This window comes from Anomaloglossus baeobatrachus, chromosome 3 (genome assembly GCF_048569485.1).
Source record: "Anomaloglossus baeobatrachus isolate aAnoBae1 chromosome 3, aAnoBae1.hap1, whole genome shotgun sequence".
NCBI classification, from domain to species: Eukaryota; Metazoa; Chordata; class Amphibia; order Anura; family Aromobatidae; genus Anomaloglossus; species Anomaloglossus baeobatrachus.
Window position 1 is genome coordinate 408,454,722 of NC_134355.1, and position 21,368 is coordinate 408,476,089.

The window sequence follows — 21,368 nt, forward strand, 5'->3', positions numbered from 1 at the left end:
AAATATCTTTTATTCCAAGAAAATCAGAAAGATCCATAGAATTATCCACCACACTGAGAGTACAATCATCCAGAAATGGTCTAAATGTCCTGGGGATGAGTGACAATCCTCCAGCAGTCCTTTTCCAGGCAAATCTGGGTTTCTCAACGGCTCTCCGGGGTGCTGCCTGTAGCCACAGCTTCTCCTCTAGAGGATGAATCTTTCTGCTTTTCTCTTGTCCTCAGACAGACTGAATAATGCCCCAGGAAGAAAAGAGTTTGGGTGGATTCCATGCCCCCCTCCCCCCACCTAGGGACAGGAGCACTGCAGGGGGTTGTTAAACTGCAGACAGGACAAATAATACATAGAGTGGACAGAGCACCACTCCTAAAATACGAACATACACAAAATGATACACAACCCACAATATCCCACCATCACAACCTCTCCCTCCTTAATAAGTGAGTACACCATGAGGTCTACACAGATCTCTGGCCACCTCACTTAAGTCAATGTTGCTCAGCTGTCGATAGTCCCTTGTACAACGATAACATTGTAAGGACAAGCTTCCCTTTGTGTACTCCTGCACTCAAACTGGGTTTCCGGCACCATAATCGGTATTGTAGCTCTCCCACATAATTTCCTAGGAAAATAATCTGCAGGAAGGCCAATCATCACCCCAACCATGCATTGCTTGACCCCAAAGCCAAAGTCCAGATCTACAGTTGCCTTTGGGATATTCCTCCTTTGTCCTCCAGCCAATTCAATAACAATCCCTGGTCCATGATGTATCATCTCTGTCCGAACCACTCGGAGATCAGCTATTGTGAGACATGCCCCAAACTCACAAACTTCAATAACTGTCTGCCCATCCAGCATGACCTCCTGTAAGTGCTTACTTTGATGGTAAGACAAACACGGGCTGTGGCTCGCACTCCATAAACCCCTAGTGGTTGGCCATCAGTGTCTGAGTTATTAGGAAAGTCAACTTGAAGATGTGAGAACTCTTCCACCAATGTATTTGAATGTAGAGAAGGAACAGGTCAATTTGGTGCAAGCTCATTCCTCAATCGACCAGCAGGGCAAGTGTCTTTCAAATGGCCAGGCTGCCCACATCGATAACATATGCGCTGCATCGTACTACTTCCAATGTGCATTCTGGAGAAGACAGTGGGAGAACCTGGTGACAAAGACCGAAGCCCATACACTCCAACGGGATTATCTATGGTGCAGGGGTCAGCGGTACACTCCAATGGAGGTGGTGGTAACTCTTCCTCAGGCGAATGGAATGCACAAAATGCACTGTACAAGGTGGAGGTGCATGGGAGTCCCTCCGAGTGCTTACGGGACAACTGGATTGCAGGTGCCCAGGTTGCCCGCACCCATAACATCTCCTCTCTGTGATTCCCCCAAGGTGTGGTCGGAACTGTTGGAGCCCAGGATTGTGGGGCACGGTTTTCATCGGCCTGTAGCTGTTTGGAGATGCAGAGATAACCTCCAATAGCCCACTACTACAACTTTTTGAAGGAAAAATCAGTCATCACCTCTTGTGGCAGCCTGTTTCACTTATTGTTTACTGTCACTGTCAAAAAATGTTTTCTAATATCTAATCTGTATCTTCTTCTTTTCAGTTTAATTTAATTCCTTCTCATGTTTACATGTGCAAATGAGAATAAGGATAATCCCTCTACACAGTGACATCCCTTCAGATATTTGTAGTCAACTTTTAAAGGGTGCTTCACACATAGCGAGATCGCTATCGAGATTGCTGCTGAGTCACGGTTTTTGTGATGCAGCAGTGACCTCATTAGCGATCTCGCTCTGTGTGACACTGAGCAGCGATATGGCCCCTGCTGTGAGATCGCTGCTCATTACACACAGCTCTAGTTCATTTTTTTAACGTTGCACTCCCGCTGTGCATCGCTGTGTGTGACAGCGAGAGAGCAACAATCTGAACGTGCAGGGAGCCGGCGTCTGGCAGCCTGCGGTAAGCTGTAACCAACATAAATATCGGGTAACCAAGGGAAGCCCTTTCCTTGGTTACCCGATATTTACCTTTGTTACTAGCGTCCGCTGCTCTCACGCTGTCAGTGCTGGCTCCCTGCTCCCTGCACACGTAGCCGGAGTTACACATCAGGTAAAAAAGCAAATGTTTGCTTATTAACCCGATGTGTACTGTGGCTAGGAGTGCAGGGAGCCAGCGCTAAGCGGTGTGCGCTGGTAACCAACGTAAATATCGGGTAATCAAGCCCTTGGTTACCCAATATTTACCTTAGTTACCAAGTGCAGCGTCGCTTCCACGCATCGCTGCTGGCTGGGGGCTGGTCACTGATCGCTGGTGAGATCTGCCTGATTGACAGCTCACCAGCGACCACGTAGCAACGCATCAGCGATCCTGACCAGGTCAGATCGCTGGTGGGATCGTTGGTGCGTCGCTAAAGTGTGACGGTACCCTAAGTCTCCTCTTAGCCTTCTTATTTGCAAGCTAAACATTCCGACGTGCTTTTATCGTTCCTCGTAGGACATAGTTTGCAGTCCGCTCACCATTCTGGAAGCTTTTGGAACTTGCTCGAGTTATTCAATGTCTTTTTGAAAATATGGTGTCTAGAACTGGATACAGAGTTCCCTATGAGATAACAGCGACGTCGTTGTCGTTGTGTGTGAACCCAGCTTTAGTTATTCATCCAGGCTTTGCATTGTCTACAAATTTGATTAGTTTACCTAGAGTTCCCTTATCTAGATCAGTTATAAGACTGTTGAACAACACTGAGGCTAAAGCTGGTGTCACACATAACGACGACGACAACGACGTCGCTGCAACGTCACCATATTCTGTGACGTTGCAGCGACCTCAACAGCGACGTCGCTGTGTGTGACACATAACAACGATCAGACCCCTGCTGCGAAATCGCTGCTCGCTCCTGAATGTTCCAGGTCATTTTTTGATCGCTGTTATCCCGCTGCGCATGCTGATAAGCGCTGCATTCTTGTATTTGACACCACAGCAGCGACCATCGCTACGACGCTGAAAACAGTGACGTAGGGCTGAAGGCAGGATAAGGGCGTGTTTTTGCGCTCTATTTTGCAACGCCCCTACGTCTCCGATTGGTGGTTACAACAGCGTTCCGATTGGGTACCTTGCCGAAGGCGTCACTGTGATTTCATTCTTTAAGTTCTATTTTTTGTTCTACGAGCTACATTCTCTGTTTGGCGTCGCTAGTGTGTCGTGTTTTCTGGATCTTTCATCAGACCTCTTATCAGACCTTGTATTTGAAAAGGTAGGTATGCTTTGAAATTGTTTTATATAGGATAGTACTTGTGTATACGGGAACAGTATTGTACTACTTGAATTCTTGTACTTAGGGATGAATTCTTGTACTTAGGGAACCAATATTATAATATTTATATTCTTATACACAGGGAGCAGTAGTTATATTCTTGGATATAGTGGGCAATATTATAGTTGTATTCTGGGTCAGTATTATAGTAGTTATATTCTTGGATATAGGGGGCAGTATTATAGTACTTAGATTCTTGTATATAGTGGGCAGTTTTATAGTTGTTATATTGTTGCATATAGGGGGCAGTATTATAGTACTTTTATTCTTGTATATAGGGGGGAGTATTATAGTACTTACATTCTTGTATATAGTGGGCAGTTTTATAGTTGTTATATTGTTGCATATAGGGGGCAGTATTATAGTACTTTTATTCTTGTATATAGGGGGGAGTATTATAGTACTTACATTCTTGTATATAGTGGGCAGTTTTATAGTTATATTGTTGCATATAGGGGGCAGTATTATAGTACTTTTATTCTTGTATATAGGGGGCAGTACTATAGTACTTACATTCTTGTATATAGTGGGCAGTTTTATAGTTGTTATATTGTTGCATATAGGGGGCAGTATTATAGTAGTTATAATTTTGTACATAGGAGCAGTATTATAGTAGTTATATTCTTGTATATAGGGGGCAGTATTATAGTAGTTATATTCTTGTATATAGAGGGCAGTATTATAGTACTTATATTCTTGTATATAGGGGGCAGTATTATAGTTGTTATATTAATTTATTTACATAGCTGGAAGTATTATATTTTTTATATTCCGGTATATAGGAATATACATACATATTGTTGAAAATTCTCTTATTTCGTTTTATTTTTGCAGTTTCACATCATGGATGATATGCAGTGTGCTGTTGTAGTTGCTGCAATGCTGGTGGAGGAAGCTCGGCGACAAGATGAGGCACGGATGCTAGAGAGGCGTTCAAAGCGAAAGCGGCGCATGTGGACCAGAGAGTGGCTGCAGAGGAGGTCCGAATTCTCACACATGCAACTTATCAGAGAGCTGCAGGAGAAGGATCCTCATGATTTCCGCAACTATCTGCGGATGTCAGAGGAATCCTTCAAAATGTTACTGGAAAGAGTTACGCCACTCATTCAACGAAAGGATACAAAGATGCGTGCTGCCGTCCCCCCAGATGAAAGATTGGCAGTCACACTGCGATTCCTGGCCACAGGACGCTCCCTCCAAGACTTGCATTTTTCTGCTGCTGTTTCAAGGTCCCTGCTCAGCGTAATAATTCCTGAGACATGTAATGCAATTGTTCGCAGTCTACGCAGTGATAATCAATTTCCTAAAACAGTGGAGGCATGGAATAAAATTGCCAAGGATTTTGAGCAGCTCTGGCAGTTCCCAAACTGTGGTGGGGCTTTGGATGGAAAACATGTGCGCATCACGCAACCACGGAACAGCGGATCCTATTTTTACAATTACAAGGGCTATTTCAGCCTCATAATGATGGCCCTTGTTAATGCAAACTATGAATTCATAAATGTCGATGTTGGCATGAACGGCAGGGTTTCTGATGGTGGTGTTTTGGAGCACACAGCATTTGGTGAGCATTTGCAGAACGGTGCCCTGCACTTGCCACCCAACTCTGAGACCACAGGAAACCTTAATTTTGTTTTTGTCGGCGATGAAGCCTTCCCGCTTCATGCCAATCTTCTAAAACCGTTTCCACAAAACGCTCTTACGCAGGAAAGACGCATTTTCAATTACCGCTTGTCAAGGGCACGTCGGGTAGTAGAAAATGCCTTCGGGATCATGGCCAACCGCTTCAGACTTTTCCACACTCCGATTAACCTAAAGCTACAATCAATAGACTCTGTTGTTTTGGCCTGTTGCACGCTGCACAACTTCCTTCGTCGTCAAGATGTAAATGCGTACAGTCCGCCTGGTTTCGTGGACTCTGTGGAACCAACAAATGGGGAAGTGGTTCTTGGTGAGTGGCGTGCTAACGCTCCAACAATCGCAGGCCTTCAACCGGTCATACATGGCAGAAACAAGGATGATGCGAAGGCCTGCCGAGAAAACTACTGCCAATATTTTAACGGTCCTGGTGCTGTAAGTTGGCAGCAACAGATGTTATAGAGGCCTACTGAGCATTTTGCTGTCTATACTGTTTTTTTAATAATATATTTTTGTTGTCCATTTTATTTTAATCTTTCTGAATTTTATAATGTTTGCATTTGTTCAATAAAATGTTATATAAACTATTATGGTTGATGACTTTTATTACATTGACTGCCATTTGGACCAACAACCATTTAGGTCCTCTGTACCGATACCCCATCGAGTATAATTGCATGTCCGCTCTATTCTCCTTCCCATAATAGATTTGTAAATCAAAATGATACCACTAACACTTTATGCCATTGCTATACCCAGCAAAAAGTCATTGGGCCCCGGGACCACCCTCCCTACCCGCGGAGGGGTTAACATCCAGCTGCCACTACCTCTCCCCTGGGTGCCCAACAACAACAGCGGTGGTGTCCCACCTGCCCAGATGTACAAGATTATAACTACTATAATACTGCCCCTATGCACAAGAATATAAATACTTTAATACTGCCCCCTATGTACAAGAATATAACTACTATAATACTGCCCCCTATGTACAAGAATATAAATACTTTAATACTGCCCCCTATGTACAAGAATATAAGTACTATAATATTGCCCCTATGCACAAGAATATAACTACTATAATATTGCCCCTATGCACAAGAATATAACTACTATAATAGTGCCCCATGTACAAGAATATAGCTACTATAATACTGCCCCATGTACAAGAATATAGCTACCATAATACTGCCCCATGTACAAGAATATAGCTACTATAATACTGCCCCATGTACTAGAATATAGCTACTATAATACTGCCCCATGTACAAGAATAGCTACTATAATACTGCCACCATGTACAAGAATATAACTACTATAATATTGCCCCTATGCACAAGAATATAACTACTATAATACTGCCCCCTATGTACAAGAATATAAGTACTATAATATTGCCCCTATGCACAAGAATATAACTACTATAATATTGCCCCTATGCACAAGAATATAACTACTATAATACTGCCCCCTATGTACAAGAATATAAATACTTTAATACTGCCCCCTATGTACAAGAATATAAGTACTATAATATTGCCCCTATGCACAAGAATATAACTACTATAATATTGCCCCTATGCACAAGAATATAACTACTATAATACTGCCCCATGTACAAGAATTTAGCTACTATAATACTGCCCCATGTACAAGAATATAGCTACCATAATACTGCCCCATGTACAAGAATATAGCTACTATAATACTGCCCCATGTACTAGAATATAACTACTATAATACTGCCCCTATGTACAAGAATATTCCATAACTTTACATTCCATAATTCCATAACACAAAAATCCAATACACAAACATAAATCAAAGATTTAAGTGCTATCTATGCCTTTTGCTATCTGACTCGGTTACAGCCGGGATCGCAGACGGGAACGCTACTGTGACTCTGTGCTAGCTTTATTCAGACCGCTAGTTTCACAAACGGGAACGCTACTGTGACGCGGTTCGAGCGCCTCGTTGATAACGAGACCGCTAGCGGGATCGCTATTGCGACGTTGTTCAGAACGTGACGTGATGACGTTGCTCACGTCGCCTTTGAAGTCTGTTGGGCGGCGTACATGTTCTGTTAATGTTCAGAGGCGGGAACATGGCGGCTAGGAGTCGCAGTTCTCCATGGGGGCCTGTGGAGGTCCGTTATTTAGTAAAAATGATGGTCAAAAAAGACTATTTCTGCGAGGCACAGCATGACCATCCCATGCTTCATAAGCAGGCTGTGCTGAGGCTGATTAGTAGAGGCCTGGCCCGTCGATTTGGGGTGGAGCGATCCACAACCCAAATTAGGAAGAAACTGGCAGACCTGCGGTATAAGTCCAGTGAACTCCTCGCCAGCATCCGAGCAGACATCGAGAGGCGTCATGGTGAGTGCTGTTTAGCGGCTTTGGTCCTGTTCGGCTTTGTTTACCCATGAACAACCCATGGCTTTATGGTTCATGGATCATGGATATTTACCTGCTTTCTTCAGCTCTGCTGCTTCCCGCTCCTGACCACTGCTCATTCATTGATTATTCACCGCACTCAGGACCTGGAAGCCGGAGCGGCGCGATGACAGCACCGGGCACAGCACCGTTGAGGGCATCAACGCAGGGACAGGTGAGTATTCTGCAAGCACAGTGGCCTCCAGGAGGTCATCAGAGTTTCCAATGAACTTTGATGACCATCCTGCGACACCCACGCTACAGCTTCATGGGTTCATCAGAGTTCATTGGGAACTGTGACGAGTCCCCGAGATGCTCCGGCTTCCAGGTTCTCAACATACACACACACCTGTATACTCACCCAGCGATGCGGTCCCCATCACTGTCCCTGCTTCCAGCTGCTCACTGCAGTGAATATTCAGTGAGTATAATTACCATCGATAAGGAGCGGGAGGCAGCAGAGCCAGAGACAGCAGCGCTGGAGAGAGGTAAATATAGAAAATCTTTTTATTAAAAAGACCCGTGTTTTCTCTGGTATTTGTCACACTGATGTCACACAGATCACATCAGTGTGCGATCCGTGTGACACCTGTGCTGCCAGTGAAAAAAAGGATAGGTGTGCGTGCAGGGCCACGAGGGGTCACACAGTCCGTAACTTACTGTTTGTGTATGAAGGATAGTATATATGTTATATACAGTATTGGGTAAAACCTCCTTCCTTACGCAATGTGCCCGGGAGGCAGGTAAGGAGAGCTTCCTCGTTCCTGTGGCGTCACACGCAGCGATGTGTGCTGCCGCAGGAACGAGGAACATCTTCGTTACTGCTGCATTCACGATTTTTGAGAATGGACACCCATGTCGCCGATTAGCGTTTTTGCCCGTTTTTTCAACGATGCAAAACCGCTCATCGGAGTCACACGCAACGGCATCGCTAATGCGGCCGTTTGTGCGTCAAGATTTCCGTGAAGCCATCGACTTATATTTGCGATGTCGTGGTGTGTCAATCCCCCTTTAATGGTGTTGGACGCAGCTTACAGCAAGAAAAAGTGCTGTGAGGTTCCCGCAGAAAACATATGGGAACATTGACTGAAAAATCTGAAAAGTTCTGTCTGGTGGAAAAATGAAAGGTATTGAAAAAAATCAGTAAAACAAAAATAATTGAACACATGGGTGCTGAACGAGTTATCGAGGACCTGTCACCCACTCCCCACGCATGCATAAGTGCAGCAATGAATGCAGCATACATACTTTCATAACATGGACATTAACTGTGATATTCTTCCCCGACACTGGTGACCCAGCGATTACAATTGGAAAAACATGGCACAAAATGCCAATGACCAATCATTAAAATAAAAAAAAATAATCTTAATTTATATAAAATTTACAAAGAATAATAATACAATTGTGTAAAATATGAGGTAGTTTGGCGAGGACCCAAAGGAGGGGATTTATTTCTGAAACATATGCACTAGAAATATACACACACATATGGCTTCTAAACTTGCTCACTCAGATATGCAACGAGATAAGAAGGATAGTCAGATGACTGGCCAATGCTCCAAACGCGATTAGAACAAGGTTGTTTGGAAAGCACAGTGTAGTTCAAATGCAATATATTGCAAAGAAAATAATCACATTATACCGAGATATCTAGTGTGCATATCAGAGGGACAAGGTGGCGAAAATGAGCTAATTATCCTTTGTAAAAGGTATGGTATGCAAACTTGATCATAGGTAACTTTCAGATAACTAAAAACTTCAATGCTCCTGGGGTAATGGGATTATTTACTCTTTGCATATATTAGGATTTGATCAACACTGTGCCAGTCTTTACAAAAACCATTTCGCAATAAACCATGCTGTGTAATCGCGTTTGGAGTATTGTCCATTGACCTGATTATCAGTGTTATCTCAGTGCATATCTAAAGAAAATAATTACATTATACCTAGATATCTAGTGTGCATATCAGAGGGTCAAGGTGGCGAAAAAGAGCTAATTATCTAACTTGAACATAGGTAAATTTCAGATACCTCAAAACTTCAATGCTCCTGGGGTATAATGGGTTTATTTTATCTTTGCATTTGAATCTCTGATTATCATTGTTATCTCGGTGCATATCAGAGTGACATTAGAAGCCTTGAGTACAAGCCATATGTTATACTATTTACAGAACAGAATAAAATAGAAGAATTTAAGTGATTGATTTTTGTGCCTTGTTTTTCCAATGAATGCAGCATGTTTGCTGCTTTGAGGCAAGTGGTCCCCATGTGTCTGGTGCCCCTAGAAAAAGGTTTGTCAAACATACGTAAAAAAGCAGTCTATACACGGGCTTTACATGCTACAATATATCTACCGATGTGTCGGCGGGGTCACGTTGTAAGTGATGCACATCCGGCATCGTTAGAGATATTGTAGTCTGTAAAACCTACATGCCATTACGATTAAACGAATAACCGGTCATCGCATACACGTCGTTCAATTACTAAAAATTGAACGTCTGGTTGCTCAATGTTCCCGAGACAGCACACATCGCAGTGTGTGACACCCCGGGAATGATGAACTGCAACTTACCTGCGTCCCGCTTCTTACGTATGGATGGTCGTATAGAAGGGTAAGTACTTGTGACAGGAACAAAGCATAGGTGCGACACGGTCAACAAATTTCAGTTGTCGCACATAAGATGGGGGCGTGTCACATCACATACGATATCGTATGCAGAATTGTATGGTGTAAAGTAGGCGTAAGCCATGGTGGCCTGGAGTTATGCGCTCAATAAAAGATTTCTCCTATACCTAGGACCACCTCCAGCTGCACAGGCAGCTCCACCATCTCCACCCTCTCCGGCTGTGGATCCACCATCTCCGCCAGCTCCAGCATCTCCTGCTGCGGAGCCATCATCCCCGCCGGCTCCAACATCTCCTGCTTCCGATCCACCACCTCCGCCTGCTGGGACACCCTCTCCTTCTCCAACCCCATCACCTGCTGCAACCCCATCACCTGCTGCAACCCCATCTCTTCCTTCAACCCCATCACCACCTTCTACCCAGTCTCCCCATACTTCTTCTAACGATGCCTTCTCCCCCGCATCAGTTGGTGAGTTTTGTGCAGGCTACCCTTCCTGTAATTTATGCACATATCATGGTGTCCCTACAAGTTGTAAAGGATACATGGATGTTTAAATGATGGTGGGCTGTCGTGTACTAATATTTGATTTGTGTTCCCTAGCCACAGGATCTGGTTGGGCCATCAGCGCCTCAGAAGAAGAAGAAGGTGATGAACCCCAGAACCGTAAGTGGTCAACCAAAAACATATACCTGACAGTTCGATGTTGGAACAAGGATGGTTAACTTTTCCCATTCCCTCCACAGAAATCCCCACACTACAGGACGTGTTGGATTCTCAACGCCATTTGTCAGAAGCCGTCCGGCGTCATGGGGAGCTGCTGGAACAGTTTTTGGCAGCCCAACAGCAGGGCCACTGAATGTTTGTGATTTAAATGTTTTTTTTGTTTTGTATGTCACATAAATCTTTCTAGTTTATTTTCGCTGTTGCTTACATTTTTGGACAAAACTTTCAAACAGGGTTTGGGAACCTATTTACTGCCGGGGACCATTTGGAATTTTCTACCAACCAACGGGGGCCACACCAAATTATCAACTTGAACACGACCAGGCTATATTTGTTAAAATAATTAATAAAATCAGCCCCAGAGTGGTGGCTGGAGAGACTGTGATGTTCGGTGAGATTGATCATTTTGATTCTCACCACTACATTTCCATGTATGTCTTGGTCTGGAGAGGCTGGGGGCATACACAACACAGGAGAAGCTAGGGCATATACATCACAGGAAACACTGAGGCATATACATCCCAGGAGAGGCTGCGTCATATACATCCCTTAAGAGTATGGGGCATATACATCACCCTGAGCAGTAGTTGGCAGCACAAAGAGCACTGTGCCGCCCTGGCAAAACCTGGGTGTTACAGAGGTCTGCATACATGTTATTGATGCTGATTTAACCCTCCCTTGGGGAGGTTCCCACACACAAACACACACCAGCCAATCAGACCCCACTCACCCCCTCCCCACGAAAACAGGAGGACATCAAGACTGTAGAGTGGCAACAATGTTTTTTTTTTTTTTTTTCAATGATCTTGACTGTCCAGGGGAGGGTGTGTGTGTGTGTGTGTGATGTTACCTCTGAGACCACCTGGCTAGTCCAGGGCGTCACATAAGCAGCCCCTGTGTGGGGCTGGGGTGAGTGGTACTCACGGCCTCAGGAATGGGCCAGCCTCTTGTGGGACCCGAAGTGGACCAGGAGAGGGGTGCCAGCTGTCGGGACCCAGTACGGACCAGTGTGAAAAGAAGACACATACCTCGGGCAGGAAAAGATCACCTGAATTACACACACGGGTGTGGGACCCGTCTTCACAGCAGCGGGCCGTTGGCACCTGTTACCAGCAACTTGGTTAATTACTGGACTGGGGTTAGTTATTGGTTTATACTGTGAGTACTCCTGCACCACCCGGTACAAGGCGAGGACTGTACCCGTCACTCTACAAACTACCTCTCCCAATTGGTCCGTGGGACTATAAATCCCCCTACCCGTGGAGGGTATCCCACCTAGCTGCCCCACACCATCAGTCCCGGGCACGGTCCCCAGAGGCAGTGGCGGTGCCACCACCTTATCAACGCAACCCACGGGTGGCGTGACAGACAATTCCCCCTACCTAATCCCCCTCTTTTTTGGGAGCTTGACATTACAGACCGGGTCACGACACCGGGATACCTGCAGAAGTAACCCCTTGGCCAGGATCTCATTTCCCCCCCAATCCCTGGGCAACACAGCAATAGGTGGCAGCACAAAGAGCTGTAGGTGGCATAACACAAACAGCACTGACAGTGACAGCACTAGAAGCCAGCAGGGAGAGCACTATGTTCCCCACCACAGCTTTAAAACAAAGAACCCACAAAAACATTCTTATTTAAGAAAAATAAAAAAACACCCACACACACACATTATATATGTGCATCTGTAGCGTTGTGCCATGATGGCGACCTTGACCTCCACCCAACCCTTTACCCCGTGAATAATGTTATGCAGAATTCATGAAAGCTGTACAAAAGTTTGAAATCAAAGACATTTTTTATTACAATTCCCTAACATTGCTTAAACAACAACAAAAACAGCATAAATATTAGAACAAAAAACAAAAACTATAAATTTTGGTATTGCTTATTCGAGTCATTTAAATGTTGCCTCTGTGGGCTGAAAAATTGGTTCGTTGGGGGGAACATGGGATACTGTGCGGGGGGGTCATGCTGGAGGTGTGGTGGAGGCTCCATCCTCATCCATGGCACTTGATCCCATGAAGACTGTTGTCGATGTTCTACGTCACACACTTTTGAGGAGTCTGTCAGTTTCCCCTCTGTCGCCTTGTTGAGGGCCTCCAGCATGACCCTTTCGACATGAACTCTTTGTTTGTCATCCAGCTTACGGAGTCTTTCATCCGTAAGCTGGGCAAATCCGCAAATGGATGGTCTGCTGTGCTGCTCCAGGATTTTCTTCGCCATATCCATAAGGTCTGTTGAAGATGAGTTGTTCGGCTGCCTCTTACGGGTTGAGGAGATCCGCCGCGGTAATGGAGCTTCTGCGGTCTCCTCGGAAGTCCCGGCAATTTCATCATCACCACCTGTCACTATTGGCCCAGCTTCACAACGATCCTGCGGAACAATAAAAATGATGTTAAAATCAGATATCATGAGCAGCAGGCACAGGGATACACATGCACTGGAAACTAATGGGAGGGGCAGACTAGTACTACAAGATATGAAATGTCATTACATGGTATGAAAATAGAGTGTGGTGAAACTAGTAAAGGAGTATACTTATCTGAACTGGAAGGGATACATTTTGAAATCTGCAACAGTAATCATAGAAAACCGTAGTAACTATTTTCAATTAAATAATGCCATGTACATCAAAAGTTTCACAAAGGTACTTACATCTCCAACTGGGGTGTCAGGCCGGACCTCAGGCTGTGTTCCGGGACCAAAGGACAGCGATGTTATTGTCCGTGGGACCTCTTGGTCTCTTATGAAGGCCAGCAAATCGTAGTACCAAAGCTTTGGAACGTAAAGTTCCTCCGTTCCGGCACCAGATTTGCTGGCCTTTTCCACCTTATTTAGTTCCTTTTTATAAACGGTGCGAAGACCCTGGATTTTCTTTCGCACAATCTCTGTCGTAATGGTCTCCATTGGGTTATGCCTCTGGAACAATTCAATAAGCTGCTCATAGGCCTGCTTTTTCTTGTATCGATTGCTGTAATCGACAGACTTTATCTTCCACAAACAAGGCAGGGATTGATACATCTCAATCACCTCCCTTATGAATTCTTGTTTGTTGGAAGACATCTGAAAAAAAAGGAAATTAATGTATTACTACATTGTTATAAACTAAGCACAAGAATATAGCTGCTATAATACTGCCACCTATGTACAACTACTTTAATACTGCTCCTATGTCCAATAATATAACTACTATAATACGGCCCCCTATGTACAAGAATATAACTACTATCATACTGCCCCCTATATACAAGAATTTAACTACTATAATACTGCCCCTATGTACAAGAATTTAACTACTATAATACTGCCCCTATGTACAAGAATATAACTACTATAATACTGCCCCTATGTACAAGAATATAACTACTATAATACTGCCCCTATGTACAAGAATATAACTACTATAATACTGCTCCTATGTATAAGAATATAACTACTATAATACTGCCCCTATGTACAAGAATATAACTACTATAATACTGCTCCCTATATACAAGAATATAACTACTATATTACTGTCCCTATATACAAGAATATAACTACTATAATACTGCCCCTATATACAAGAATATAACTACTATAATACTGCCCCTATGTACAAGAATATAACTACTATAATACTGCCTCTATATACAAGAATATAACTACTATAATACTGCCCCTATGTACAAGAACATAACTATATGTACAGCGGTATTGAATATATAACGTCAGGAATAGAAAAGCTATAATACTTCCCCCTATGTACATAGATAAATATAACTAAATATAACTATAATACTGCCACAATATACAAGAATACAGTTGCTATATTAATGTCACGATGTACTAGAATATTGGTATAATACTGCCTAAAAAAATTACTTACCTTTAAGTCAGGAGAATATTAAAAATCCAAGACGAAATCAACAAATTGAAAAAATCACTGCAACAAACTGCGTTCTGAAAAAGCTCAGGTAGAGTGAATGGAAGCGCTACTGCGTCGTCTTTTGTTTGATACGGTCACCCAATCAGGCGACGCTGTAGTGATGACCAATCGGAACAGAGGGGCGTGAAGAAAGACAACGCAAAGCGCTGTAGCGATCACCAATAGGAACAGAGGGGCGTGAAAAGAGATAACGCAAACCGTATCTAGGGGTTAAAACCACACCTCTGACTCGTCGTGCAATGACATGTCTGAAACCACACAACGACCGTCGACGTCGCTATGATCTCTGCTTCGTCGCTGCTTTATTTAGCATGTTTGACAGCTTACTAACGATCATCTATGGTCGCTGCAACGTCACAGCATATGGTGACGTTGCAGCGACGTCGTTGTCGTCGTCGTTATGTGTGACACCAGCTTAAGGCTGGGTTCACACATAGCGACAGTGATAACGACGTCGCTGTTACGTCACCATTTTCTGTGATGTAACAGCGACCTAGTAAGTCGCTGTTATGATCGCTGCTTAGCTGTCAAACACAGCGACGCAGCAGCGATCATAATGTCGCTACATGTGCAGAGAGCAGGGAGCCGCGCACACCGCTTAGCGCTGGCTCCCTGCTCTCCTACCTACAGTACACATCGGGTTAATTAACCCGATGTGTACTGCAGCTACATGTGCAGAGAGCAGCGCACACTGCTTAGCGCTGGCTCCCTGCTCTCCTAGCTACAGTACACATCGGGTTAATTAACCCGATGTGTACTGCAGCTACTGTACATGTGCAGAGAGCAGCGCACACTGCTTAGAGCTGGCTCCCTGCACTCCTAGCTACAGTACACATCGGGTTAATTAACCCGATGTGTACTGCAGCTACATGTGCAGAGAGCAGGGAGCCGGGACTGGCAGCGTGAGAGCGGCGGAGGCTGGTAACGAAGGTAAATATCGGGTAACCAGCTTGGTTACCCGATGTTTACCCTGGTTACAGCTTACCGCAGCTGCCAGCTCCTGCTCTTTGCTCGCTTCATTTCGTCGCTCTCTCGCTGTCACACACAGCGATCTGTGCGTCACAGCAGGAGAGCGACAAGAAAAAAACGAACCAGGGCTGTGTGTAACAAGCAGCGATCTCACAACAGGGGCCAGATCGCTGCTCAGTGTCACACACAGCGAGATCGCTAATGAAGTCACTGTTGCGTCACCAAAACCATGACGTAGCAGCGATTTCGGTAGCGATCTCGCTATGTGTGAAGCACCCCTAAGACAGAGTCTTGTGGTAACCCTTAAGGCTAAGTTCACACACTGCATTTTTTTGACGCTGCGTTTTTGTGCATTTTTTTGCTGCAAAAAACGCACAAAAATGCACCCACGGCAAAAAACGCACCAAAAAACGCATGCATTTTTGTCGCGTTTTGGTGCATTTGCTCACTGCGTTTTTTATTAGTGAACAATGCCATTACAGATTGTTGAAAAAAAAAAAAAAGGTCTGATGTCATTTCCTTCCTCAATATGTTTTTCATTCTACACTAGTGTATGCAGGAGAGCAGACAGCTGCAGATGTACAAGGCTCAGCATGCTCCATCCAGGAGTATATGCTGGAGGGAGAGGCAGAGAGAGCAGAACTACAAAGCTCAGCATATTCCATCCACTAGTGTATGCAGGAGAGCAGACAGCAGCTGCAGAACTGCAAGGCTCAGCATGCTCCATCCAGGACTGTATGTTGGAGGGAGGGGCAGGGGGAGCAGAACTACAAGGCTCAGCATACTCCATCCACTAGTGTATGCAGGAGAGCAGACAGCAGCTACAGAACTACAAGGCTCAGCATACTCCATCCAGGACTGTATGCAGGAGTTTTTTGCCCCCCAAAAAATGACGTGGGCTTCGCCATATTTTTGTATGCTAGCCAGGTACAGCAGCCAGGTACAGGCTGCCACCAACCCCCAGCTGCCTATTTGTACCCAGCTGGAAACCAAAAATATATGGAAGCCTTTTTTTTAATTATTTCATGAATTTCATGAAATAATTAAAAAAAAATAAATGACGTTGGCTTCCCCAATTTTTGAGTCCAGCCGGGTACAACTAGGCATCTGGGGATTGGAATCTGGAGTTCAGGGTGCCCAAGCTTTCTGGGCACCACCGCTACGATTTGCAGTCTGCAGCCACCCCAGAAAATCTCGCTTTCATAGAAGCGGCATCTTCTGGTGCTGTATCCAACTCTTCCAGCTGCCCTTATGCCGGTTGGCTCGCTGGGTAATAATGGGGTTAGGGCTAGCTGTATATTATCAGCTGGCCCTAAGCCCGAAATTCATGGTGTCACACCAATATTAGACATGGCCACCATGAATTTCTAGTAAAGATAAAAAAACACAACACACAGAAAAATATTTTTTATTAGAAATAAAACACAACACAATTAGTGACTCCATCTTTATTGAAATAAAGAACCCCCCTCCACAGTAATCCTGGGTCAAGGGTCCCGCGATGTCCAATCCGGATCCAATATCATCTGATCGGTTTGCTGGAAGGCAAAGCGATCAGATGATGTGTCAGGTTCAAGGATGTGAATCATATCACATATCAGCTGATTGTATAAAAGCCGTTTATACAATCAGCTGATGCATTAGTGCAGTAAAAAAAATAAAACAAAAAAAAAAAAAATACACACGTCTGTGCTGACTCCCGTCCGATCGCTCCAGGAGCTGCCGGTTATCAGTGAAGTGGTCTCCTGACGGCATCAGCTGATAGTTTAAGCCGGACGGGCGGTAAAAAGCCGGCTTCACCGTGAGACTTATGATCAGCTGATGCATCAGGTGACTGCATTAGGTGACCGCATCAGGTGATCCCCCGCCAGGTCCTGCAGCTATCGGAGGTGTCCCAGCCGTCTGCACACAGCCGAAGTGGGGATGGCGGTACAGGGAGAGAAGCTGGAAGTGGACATGGCACCGGGAGACTGCTGACAGGTTAGTATGACTTTTTTTTTCTACTGTTCACTTTTAATTTTACAGCTGCTTCCAACTCCCGCCCGGACATGACACCGCACGGGAGCTGACATGGCGCAGGACGGGAGATTGAGGCAGCGGTGGCGGTACCGGGAGGATTCATGCTTCTGTGTTTACTGACAGAAGGAATCCTCTTCCTGTACATGTCACTTTACTACCCACCCCTTGCGTTTATAGCTGCATTTTTAGTCATAGAAACGCACTAAAATGCAGCTATATTTGCAATTTGCATTTCTCATTGCATTTTTGAACATCTCATTGAACTCAATGGGTGGAAAACGCAGTGAAAAACGCAAAAAATAATTGACATGCTTCATTTTTCTGGGCACCACAAAAACGCAGCTAAAAAAACGCTGTGTGCAGACAGCAAAAATGAAAAATCATAGACTTTGCTGGGGAAGCAAAGTCATGCAGTTTTCTGAGCAAAAACGCACCTGAAAAACGCCGCGAAAAACGCACTGTGTGAACTTACCCTAAGAAACACTCTTTCAATTGGATGTAGAATCATTTATTACCACTTTTTGGGTATGATCACTGAGCTAATTATGAATTCACCTAACTAAGCGTTGTCAATCTCACATCTGGTCATTTTATCAATGAGGATAGTATTAGACACTTTAGAAAATGCTTTAATGAATTCATTGATTTTATCAAAGAAGGAAATTAGCTCAGTCTGGCATAACTTGTTTATTACAAACCCATGCTGGCTCAAGTTAATTACTGCATTCTCATCCAAGTGCTTACATGCACATTGTGTATGTAAGATCTTTCCTGGTATAGACAGACGTAAGTCACACTGGCCTGTAATTTCCTGGCTCAATTTTCTTTCATTTTGTGAAGAGAGGGACAACATTTACCCTTCTCCAATCTTCTAGGACTTCTCCTGTCCTCCAGAAATTTTTCTGGCTAGTGGTTCTGCAATTTTGCATTTGCTCTCCTAAAGAACACAGATGCAAAATAGAAATGTAAACATCGAGACTTCTCAACTTCATTTCTGACTACTTCATCCTTTTCATCCTCTATAACTCATATGGCATTTATGACTTTTGTTTTGCATTTGGCATTGCCCAAAATCTTTATTATTGCTTATAAGCTGGAGGGCTGGGGGTCCAGAGAGCCTGTTGGGAACTTGGAGGAAAATCCCCACAGCTTAAATAATTCCAACCAAAGGGCAGGCACAGCAAACCTCCGTGGGGAAATGTGGAAGTAAAACAGACCTGTGGAATCCAGGGCATGACAAGTAAATGTAGCGGGCCAGGATTGGGTTAAAGCCCCATGCGATCGCTAACATGCGGTGGTTTTCTCGAGGGCAAGGCATAGGCTATTCCATAGACCCGCTTACGACATGTGCCATACATGTATGGCGGATATTGTGAAGGGTTTTAGCATTTTCATATATAGAGAATAGTGGTGTAGTCAAAGTAGGAGGGTCACTTATTGCTTACAATGAAACAATGCTGTACATAATCATTGGTCAGCATTACTGCTTTCATGGTATACAACTACATCCAGGGAAATTTTAACTGTAGCGTAGACAAACAGTTAATGAAAAACCATTTTAATTAAAAAAATAGAGAACTGACTACAAATGCAAATATCAAATACTTCAATACAAAAGAGATAATCAGCATGGCAAATGTGCCGAACACATTGTAAGCACAGAGCAAGTCAATACAAGTAGATCAATTGTCAGGAAGGATAGTGCTCTGAAGGTTATTGGAAAAAAAATAATTTATTATGAAAGAACACATAACTCCCAAAAGATAAGAGGCCATTGAAGAAGTGTGAACGTCTGGGTTATGAACTGTTATTATTGGGGCCATTGCTATTGTAGCTGTTCACAGTGAACATGCATGAATAGTTTTTATAGCCAAGTTTATATTTTTACAAAAGGTAACAATGGACAGTAAAATAACACTTTTATGTGAGAAATCTATATATCCAAAATCTACCTAAGTCCCTAGTTAGTCCAAACTGAATTCCAGGCGGCACTCAAGTAGATTAGGTATTCCTGTCCAGGGATGGCATCCCATATATAAATATTTAGAAAAAAAAAAAGGCAGGCAAGCTTGTTATCTTGCTGTGTAAATTGAATCCATTTTATGTACATATAATAAATAGACGCATTTCAGCTTGATAGCATTTCTCAAACATGATATGAATACAACACCAAACTACCAATTAAATAGCTTCCTCAATTGATTTACATAAATAATTAAATGTTGACCCAGAGAAACAAACAAATCCTTCACATACTGTATATCTTTCATTAAATGAAAAATTAACTAAATTAATATTGAATAAAAATATAATGTAAGACGCTAAATAATTTATATTAAAGTTCATATAAACTATAAAGATCATCAATTAATATATAAAAAAATATAAAAGGAAAGATTTTTAATTAATATTGTTTAACTGATATAATTCTGATACCATTGTCTATGAACCATCTGATTCCTTTTTACCTAAATATATATATATATATATATATATATATATATATATATATATATATATATATATATATATATATATACACACACACATACATATATATAGTTTCTATGCTATATTATAATCATAAACTGTGTATGCAGTATCTAAACAAAAAATAAAAAAAAAAATCTTTATACAAAAATACGAATTCCAAAGAAAACATACTGATATAATTTTATCAAAAAAATACTAAATGCTATAAATATTCTAAATAACCCTTCAGTCCCTAAATACCCTTTTACCCATGAATTTCTCATATATTACACACATATATATGTATATATCTGCTGGAACAGCATCGGTATGGGAGGTGAGTATAGGATTTATTATTTTATCTGTTAAAACGTGGAATCAGAAGGGGTTGTCCTAGTAGTGGACAACCCCTTTATTTAGAGCTATACTAACATACTAACTCTGATACTAATACAATATATTATCAGCTAATATGTTTCCTATGCTAATCTGATTGTTTATTTCTTTACATATAATGCTCCTGGGCGCCAATGCACAATTTGTAAAAGGGTCTGGACCTTACTATCTGTGAGTTATAATAGTAGAGAATTTAGGCCGCCAAGTTTGCAAAATGTTTAAAACACACAAAACAATACTTACCAAAGACTCCATCTCTTGGAACTTAATGTGTCCTTTATAAGGATTGGATGTATCCTGTGATAAAGAATAGAGTCAATTAATTTATTTATACAATATAAGGCTGGGTTCACATGTCCTGTAATGATCTCTTTATAATGGATACGACGGCGGTCTAATAACGGATTTGTTAACGGATTGCACAAAAGGATCACTTTATTAAGTGGTTCGCTAACTGATCAGTTATCATTTTTATCTAGTACTGTAGATGCATAGTTAGAAAGAAGAGATAGAATAGATGAACAGATAGAAAGAATAAATAGATAGAGAGATAGCAACATAGTTTGTACAGCTATTTAACAGAATAAAAGTAATAAAAAAAAAGAAAACGTGAGGTCCCCCCCTTTTTCATATACCGCAAAGGTAGAGCAGCAGCTGCGGGCTGTCAGCCCTTAGCTGTCAGCTGTACCTTGGTTGATTTTTTAAAAATGGCGACGACCTCATGTGTTTTTATCTTTAACATTATTTTTTAATTCTGCTAAACAGCTGTAAAAGCTACCTAGCAAGCTCTTCATCTATCAATCTTTTCATATGTCTATCTACGTATTCAATCTATTCTTTCTATC

The 21,368-nt window shown here is 42.8% G+C and overlaps 1 protein-coding gene across 2 annotated transcripts in view; it reads right to left on the reverse strand.

The window, feature by feature from the left end:
- Nucleotides 1-21,368, reverse strand: part of MLIP (muscular LMNA interacting protein) — a 551,953-nt gene that overhangs the window by 371,308 nt on the left and 159,277 nt on the right. For both annotated transcript variants that reach the window (XM_075340299.1, XM_075340300.1), the window contains exon 2: nt 20,767-20,820. In XM_075340299.1, the coding sequence (XP_075196414.1) occupies nt 20,767-20,820 (54 nt within the window). The remainder of the gene's footprint in view (nt 1-20,766; nt 20,821-21,368) is intronic.